The sequence below is a fragment of the Solanum dulcamara genome, chromosome 12 (assembly GCF_947179165.1).
Source record: "Solanum dulcamara chromosome 12, daSolDulc1.2, whole genome shotgun sequence".
NCBI lineage: Eukaryota > Viridiplantae > Streptophyta > Magnoliopsida > Solanales > Solanaceae > Solanum > Solanum dulcamara.
This window is the reverse complement of record NC_077248.1, coordinates 41180122-41189359: the sequence shown is the minus strand read 5'-3', so window position 1 is coordinate 41189359 and position 9238 is coordinate 41180122. Positions and strand designations below refer to the sequence as shown.

General features: G+C 34.6%; 1 protein-coding gene across 1 annotated transcript; it reads right to left on the bottom strand.

Moving 5' to 3' along the window:
- Nucleotides 1-3527: 3527 nt before the first annotated feature.
- On the bottom strand, nt 3528-4337 carry LOC129875726 (uncharacterized). The gene has a single exon (XM_055950984.1). The coding sequence runs from the start codon at nt 4335-4337 to the stop codon at nt 3528-3530; it is 810 nt and encodes a 269-aa protein (XP_055806959.1).
- Between the last annotated feature and the right edge of the window lie 4901 nt (nt 4338-9238).

The window sequence follows — 9238 nt, the reverse complement described above, 5'->3', positions numbered from 1 at the left end:
TCTCGTCCTTGAAAATTTCCATGTCCAGTTCTTATACCACCTCTTCCACTTTTACCTCGTCCAGTTCTTTTCATTTCCTGCAACATGATTAAAAAGGAGAAGCATAATTTTCAGAAATTAAAAATGATAAAACATATGTCTACCAGCTAAAGAAAATATCAATTCATAAAACAACATATTAGATCAATAAATTAAAAAAATGTGTGATATTTTGCTAACAACTATAGCCTCATTGATGGAAATGTAACACATTGATTAAACTTAAAATGCTGATTATATTTATAAAGTTGCAGATACAAGCGTTATGAATTAATTTCATGTCAACCTAATAAAAATAAAATATAGAAAACTTATCAAAACAAGATGTAGACAGATATACAGTCGTCTCTGTTAAGAAATCTTCAAAAGGATGTATCACTGTCATCTCCATCATTATCATCTATTAACTCTTCTTCGCTTTCTTCATTCTTAGATACATCTATATTATTGTCATTAATAAAATCATCATCCTGATTTTCTTCATCATTGGTACGCAAAACAGTTTGTGGTTCAATATCATCCCTATGTAAAGACACCGCAATATCAATTTCTTGGTCATTGATACTCAAGATATTACATTCCACTTCCTCTTGTTGATAAACTTCTTCATTTATTAATTCTTCTTCAACTTTAGGAATATTGAAAAGGTCACGGGGATTTGTCTTTACAACAATGAGCCAATCTTTATCAATCGTGTCATTCAAGTAAAAAACTTGCTCAGATTGAGATGCCAGCACAAATGGCTCATTTGTATTCAAAGAACAATGAGTATTCACACTTGTAAATCCATAACTGTCAATCTTATATCCTCTTCCTAGGCGAGCGACATCCCACCAATGACACTTGAATAGATAAACTTTTCTGTTTTCCACATAATGCAACTCATAAATATCCTCCAATACACCATAATACTCCTTATTAGAGTCTGCATCATCTCCCCTAACAAGTACTCCACTATTCTGTGTTTTTCTCACAAGTTCTTTTGTTTGAAACCTAAATCCATTCACCATAAATATTGAATATTCTTGTTGATAAACTTCTTCATTTATTAATTCTTCTTCAACTTTAGGAATATTGAAAAGGTCACGGGGATTTGTCTTTACAACAATGAGCCAATCTTTATCAATCGTGTCATTCAAGTAAAAAACTTGCTCAGATTGAGATGCCAGCACAAATGGCTCATTTGTATTCAAAGAACAATGAGTATTCACACTTGTAAACCCATAACTGTCAATCTTATATCCTCTTCCTAGGCGAGCCACATCCCACCAATGACACTTGAATAGATAAACTTTTTTGTTTTCCACATAATGCAACTCATAAATATCCTCCAATACACCATAATATTCCTTATTAGAGTCTGCATCATCTCCCCTAACAAGTACTCCACTATTCTGTGTTTTTCTCACAAGTTCTTTTGTTTGAAACCTAAATCCATTCACCATAAATATTGAATATTGATGCACCAATAGTTCTAGACTGACGGCTAAGCTTATGAGCTCATCTGTTGCGCGACCTTGTGCAGATAGTACAAATATCTATAAAAACAAATAAGATTTGTTCATATCGACATGCCAACACTAATAGTAAAGTGTTGTTTTAGTGAACACTTACACGTGCACGAAACCAATCAATAAACTCATTATTATGCATCTCATGAGATCTCGTTGAACTTTGTATTTCAATCTCTCTCATGTATTTCCTATATTTTGTGTTGGTTAAGATTACTTAAATTATCTTAATGTGAAATTATATTTGAATTAATAAGATACTTACTCCATGAATTTTGAAACCTCTTTGCAATTTTGAAGAACATACATACATGCTTGGTTGAACTCATAATGAGGTAGTTTCTTTCGCACTGAAGCCCCTTTTGTTTGCCCACTTAATTTAAATATAGACATCCCACCATGTAATTCAAATCCATCATCATTTCTTGTTGGTTGATTGAACTTGGTTGAGATATTTTTTAAATATCGTGAGTAAAACGTAATGTTTTCCCTTGCCATATGACCTTCAGCAATTGAACCTTCTGGATGACCTGGGTTGCAAACATCTCCCTTAAGTGTTCGCAAATACCTACATATAGATTTCTCATCAATAGAGTTATAGAATATGATAGTTTAAAAATATTGGTTTTCAATATATAGAATAAGATGTTACCTCTCAATAGGGTACATATCCCGATATTGAACTGGTCCACCAAGTTTTGCCTCTCTTGCCAAGTTTATTGGTAAATGAATCATGATATCAAAAAATACCGGAGGAAAAACCATTTGAAGTTTGCAGAATATGATAGGAATTTCAGCTTCTAGGATATCAAGATCTTCAATTTTCAGGCACTTAGCACATAGATTCTTGAAAAATTTACCTAAGGCAATAATTGGTTCACACACTTCCTTAGGTAACAAACCACGTATAGCTACGGGTAAAATATCTTGCAATAATACATGATAATCATGATACTTCAATCCATGTATTTTTTTTTCAAGTACATTAACACACCTTGAAATATTTGATGAAAAGGCATCTAGAACCTTGAAATTAGCTAAGAAATTGCATAACTTCAACTTCTCTTGAGGGGACAATGCATAGCAAGCTGCCGACAATAAAATATTATCCCCGTCCTCAATTGGATGCAACCCTTGCCTAATACCAAGGTCCACTAAATCATATCTACTTTTCAATGTGTCCTTTGTCTTACCAACCATACTCATCACAGTTGATAAAATATTGTCGGATATATTTCTTTCTATGTGTATCACATCAAGGTTATGTCTTAACTTAAGACTCTTCCAATAAGGTAATTGAAAAAATATACTTTTCTTCTTCCAATTATAAGCATTGTTAGAAACATTACGCTTTCGCTTTTGCACTTTACCAAAACTCACATTGCCCAACTCATGTAATTGCATAAGTGCTTCATCACCTGTTAAAAGGCTAGGTGCGATCCCCATTTCTACGTTTCCATCAAATAACATCCTATTTTTACGCCATGGATGGTTCATGGGAAGGAAGCAACGATGCCCCATATAACACAATTTATTGTGTAAGGAAATTGATTGTGTGTCTTTATGGCAACAGGGGCATACAAGCTTGTCTTTGGTTGACCATCCTGAAAGGTTTCCATATGCTGGAAAGTCATTAATTGTCCAGAGCAGAGCCACACGCATAAGAAAATTAGATTTTGAGTGTGCATCATAAGTCTCCACCCTATCCCATAATTCTTTCAACTCATCAATCATTGGTTGTAAATATACATCAATATCATTCCCTGGAGACTTAGGTCAGGGAATAAGAAGTGTCATCATAAAATATGGATCTTTCATGCAATCCCATGGTGGCAAATTATATGTAACTAGAACGATAGGCCATATACTATGATTGGAACTCATATTTCCAAAAGGTTGAAACCCATCACTTGCTAAACCTAATCGCACATTTCTTAACTCAGCTAAAAAAGTAGGATGACGCTCATTGAAAGATTTTCATTCCATTGAGTCAGATGGATGACGCATGACACCGTCATCAATATTATCCTCCTTGTGCCACCTCATCTTCTTTACTGACTTCCATCTAGACTTGCCACACTTAGGACATGATTGAGCATTGACATAATCGCTCCAATATAAAATACAATCATTCTGGCATGCATCTATTTTGGTATATCCCAAGCCTAGGTCACGAAGAACTTTCTTTGCTTCATAGAAAGAACTAGGTACAAATGATCCCTCGGGAAGAACTTCTTTAAAGAACCTTAATAACTCATCCATCGATTTGTTGCTCCAATGGTTAAGTGACTTCAAGTGAAGTAATTTAACAACAAAAGACAACTTTGAGACTTTTGTGCAACCAAGATAAAGTTTTGTCTTAGCATCTTCTAATAATTTGTAGAACTTTGTAGCATGCATATTTGGCTCTTCATTTCCCTCCGAATAAGTAGCATTATTATCCAGATTCATATATCCACAAGCATCATGGATCATTTGAGTAATGTCATCCTCTTCAATGCTATCAACTTCTACTTCATCATTAAGTGCGACATTAGAATTTTCAACTCTAACCAACACTTCTCCATGCAAGTCCCACACCTTATAAGAATCCCAGAATCCCTTCTTCAATAAGTCTACTCTTATATCAATTCTTAGCTTCAACACAGTGTTCATACATCCTTTACAAGGACATCGAATTGTAGTGTTCACCTTGGGTTGACTGAATGCCCAATTAAGAAAACCTTCTACTCCGTCTCTATATTTTTGGTCAACTCTATTCCTAATATTCAACCAACTTTTATCCATTCCTATTTCAATAGAAAAAATCAATAAGTTAATTAATTCAATTATTCATAATGATAAATATTGGATAGAGAAGTACTGACAAATAAATTTACTGGAAAATATCAATAATGAGGTGTGACTAGAAGTTGGAAATTCTCACAATCAAATGCTAATAATAAAAAGGGAGCATAGATCACATATGATTGTGACTAGCACAACTTACTGTGTTTGCAGTGATTATCTTGTGAAGTACAAGTAAATATTCAGCTGTGCTATTGAGCCTCATATACAATGGCACTTACTGTGTTGTGCTGTAGACACTCTTTCCAAGCACAGCCATATGGTTGACAGGTTGTATCAAGCCTACAATTTTCAGCAACTTCCTAAGGAGACAAGGGGATACTACATACTAGACAAACTGGAATGTTAAGTTTCAGAAGGCAAAAGCTGAAGAGGATCATGGAACCACCTTAAATGAGCTGCAGACTGTCTGAAGAGGAAGCACCATGAGCTCTTCTTCTAATTTTCTTTTGTTTCTTTCTTTTTTTGTGTTCTCTCTTCTTTCTTTCTTTTTTGGGGCTATGTATTTCCTTGAAGTTATAGCCTCTTTGAAGAATCCTTATTTAGGATTATATTGCAAAGGGGAGAGTCTCCCTTATTTTATGGTTTTCCTAAATACTTTGTATCGAGAGGAGTCCTCTCATATATGCTTAGCTACCTAGGATCCATTGTTCTCTATTATCTACTACTGTGCAGGTACATTCCAAATCTGTAGAAGCTGCAGCTTGTGACTAAACCACCTAGGAGAAAATATTATGGATAAGATCACCAACTATAGAAACACTGCAGAGCTGCAGCACAAACCTGGAGGATGTTGCAGCAATTAATACAAAACTGCAGCTCCTTGTACAATTCAGAGCTGCAACATCCAACAACAACATCACACAACAACCTGAAACACCCTGTAGAACTGAAGCAGTACAATGCAGGTAATAAAAAGTTCAACTCGGATGATCTCATGGCCTTTTCTAAGCAACAGGTAGTGAATTTATTCGTATTAGTAGCACTTTTCTGATGCACTCACAGTTTACGTAGTTGTTTTAATCAAAAACGCAGATGGACCGTCTATTAGGAAAAAGCTTTTTTTACATAATAGACCAATCGATAATTTATAATCTTCTCTTTTTCACATTCTAATAGCACCATATTCTTAATTTATCAACTATGTACTTCACAATAATGTCAATCTCATATCTCTCCTCCAAATTATATAATTATATGGTTATTGTTATTCCTAAAATTTTTAAGTATTATCATATCTTTTTGTAGCTCACAAAAGATAAGGACAGATACTAGAATTCTCCATATATTATGCGGCTATTTACAGTGAGTCTTATCGACTCTACACATCTCCAGAAAATGAAACTTCAAATAAAGAGAATCGATTGATCAGCTAACTAGACAGAACTGCACAAAGTATAAAAAATAAATCTCTGTAAAAAAAATTGTGAATACTTCTTTCTCCAACAAAGGTGTCAATTCTTTAACTAGTCAAAACCACAAATCCATGAAGAGATAAAGATGTAACCAACAAACAGACTCTTGATTTCAAGATAGATTTTCCAATGTGCAATCCAAATGCAGAATTTCCATCAACAGACATAGAAACACCCACACAGAGGATATCGAGAATACAAAATACAAAATACAAATGAGAATATAGAATTTCAGCTTCTAGTTTACCTCGCAAGATCGAGAATACAAAATACAAAAACATCTTCAGAACTTTCAGCTTTTAACTTACCTCGAACTGATTTTCAAAACTTCAAATGGGCGAACTTATTCAATCCTTTAGATTTTCGAACTTCTTACGCTCACAGTGATTTTCAAACTAGGAACTCTCTTTCTTCTTCATCGACTTTAGAGAACCCCATTCCTACAAAATTCAAGTGGATTATAAAAATTACATGTGAAATCTTAAAATACATAAACCTAGAAATGGATTTGAGCACATACCTGATGAAATACATACTTTATAGAACCCTATTAGTCAAAAATTGAAGAATATTCAGCAAAAAGGAACCCTATTCATATATATTTCACCAACATATCGACACTATTTGTTCCTACAAATCGAGCAAAGAGGAACCTCTTTTAGCAGTGTTGTCTCTGTTTTTCTTTCCTCCGATCACTTTTCCTAAATCTATATAATATCTATTTTTTTGTTTAGCTTTGTGCAAGAGCTGATGAGAATGACCTTTAGTTTAGCAGCTAAGACATGTTCTTTTAATATCTCAAAGCTTTCCAAAATTTTACAGATTTTTTAGTTTATTTTTCTTTTAAATTTAATTTAGTTGGATTAACATTAGCGGCGACTAGGTCGCTATAAAATCTTATTTGAGGCGACATTTCAAAATTTGATACTAAATATTTAGCGCCTAAATTTTATTTTAGCGGGACATTATAATTTGCGAATTAGTGACAACTATTAGCAGCGACACAAAATAAATCGCCACTGAAACTAAACATTTTGGAATGACCATATATGTCCCTACTGAATATGAAGCTTTTGTAGCAACAAGTAGGGTCGCCACTAAATCTCGCCACAATAAGTCTTATTTCTTGTAGTGACTTAAGGGTGGTCAACGCAACAACCAGTTTTATGCTTTTCATGGTAGGAGAGAGAGTATACTCCTAATGTGGTTACCGATATACTACGGGTCTTTCACTATAATGTTTATGCCTTGCTTGATCCGAGTGCAAATTTGCCTTTTGTTACTCGTTATGTGGCTATGAGATTTGATGTTATTCCCAAAATATTAATGGAGCCATTTTCCATTTATACTCCCATAGGTGAGTCGATTATGGCTAAAAGAGTCCATAGAAATCATCACGTGTTGGTTTTACATAAAGTTATCCCTTGTGATCTTGTTGAACTTGACATGACCAATTTTGATATTATTCTTGGTATGGATTGGCTACATGCCTCTTATGCATCCATTGATTATAGAACCTGTAGAGTCGAGTTTCAATTTCCAAATGAGCATACTCTTGAATAGAAGGGTAATGATTTGGTAGTTAAGGGTCGATTCATTTCATGTCTTAAGGTCCAGAAAATGATTTTCAAGGGTTGTATCTATCATCTAGCTCGGGTTAGAGATACTAATTCCGAGACTCCTACTCTTGAGTCAGTTTTAGTTAAAAATGAATTTTCAAAAGTTTTCCCCAAAGATCTTCTGGGTATTTCTCTCGAAAGGGAGATAGACTTTGGTATTGATATCCTTCCCAATATGTAGCCTATTTTTATTCCTCCTTATCGTATGGCTCAAGTGGAACTTAAGGAGTTGAAAGAGAAATAGAAGGATTTGTTGGATAAGGGTTTCATAAGACCAAACGTTTCACCTTGGAGTGCTCCCATGTTGTTTGTTAGGAAAAAAGATGGGTCACGCCGAATGTGTATAGATTACCAGTAATTGAACAAGGTCACCATAAAGAACAAATACCCAATTTTGTAGGATAGATAATTTATTTGATCAATTACAAAGGGCCAGTTACTTTTCAAAGATTGATATCCGTTTAGGTTATCATTGAATATTGGTAAGGGGGTGTATATTCCCAAAATGGCATTTCGAACTCGGTATGGTCACTTTAAGTTTTTGGTTATATCTTTTGGACTAACAAATGCCCCTGCAGCTTTTATGGATTTGATGAACATGGTATTTAAGTAATATTTGGATATGTTTGTGATCATCTTTATTGATATAATTTTGATTTACTCATGGAGTGAGGAAGAGCATGCTGATCATTTGAGAACTGTATTGCAAATTCTGAAGGATCGTCACTTGTATGTAAAGTTTAGCAAATATAATTTATGGCTAATATCGATTTCATTCCTTGGTCATATTATTTTTGGAGAAGGAATTATGGTTGATCCAAAGAATACCGAGGTGGTTAAGAATTGACCTAAACCATTGAGTCATTCTAATATTCGGAGCTTCTTGGGCTTAGCCGATTATTATAGACGATTCATGGAAGGTTTTTGTTCCATTGCATTGCCCTTGACTTCTTTTACCGAAAAGAAGGTGAAGTTTCAATAATCCAAGATATGTGAGAAAAGCATCCAAGAGTTAAAGGATAGGCTTACCTCCGCTCTGATGTTGACTTTACCAGAAGGGTTCAATGGGTTTGCTGTGAATTATGATGCTTTACGAGTTGGTCTTGGTTGTGTGCTAATGCAAAATAGTAAAGTGATAGCTTATGCTTCTAGATAACTCAAGACACATGAGAAGAATTACCCAACTCATGAATTAGAGTTGGCGGTGGTGGTATTTTCTTTGAAGTTGTATAGACACTATCTTTATAGTGTCCATATGAATATTTTCACTAATCACAAGAGTTTGAAATATGTATTCACTCAAAAGGACTTAAACCTTCGACAAAGGAGATGGATTGAATTGTTGAAGGATTATGACATGAGTATTTTATACCATTTGGGTAAGGTGAATGTGGTCATCGATGCTCTTAGTAGGTTGTTTTTTAACAGTTTTGCTCATATTGAGGATGGAAAGAGAGAATTAGTTCGGGATGTGCATAAACTAGCTCATTTGGGTGTTAGATTGGTTGATTCCAAAGATGGTAGTGTTATTGTACAAAATAGTTCTGAATCGTCTCTTGTGGCGAATATAAAGGCAAGGCAAGATGGTGATCCCGCTTTGGTCGAATTAAAGAAAGCAGTTGCCAAAAAGTCCATTGGGGCTTTCTTCCAAGGGGGAGATGGTGTTTTGAGATATCAAGGCCGATTGTATATTCCAAATGTGGATGGCTTGGATGATATGATATTGTCTGAAGTTCATAGTTCAAGGAATTCTAATCATCCCAGTTCCACTAAGATGTATCGAGATTTGAGAGAAGTGTATTGGTGG

Coding starts and splice junctions, on each gene's coding strand:
- LOC129875726 (XM_055950984.1), bottom strand. CDS start 4,337: ATGGATAAAAGTTGGTTGAATATTAGGAATAGAGTTGACCAAAAATAT.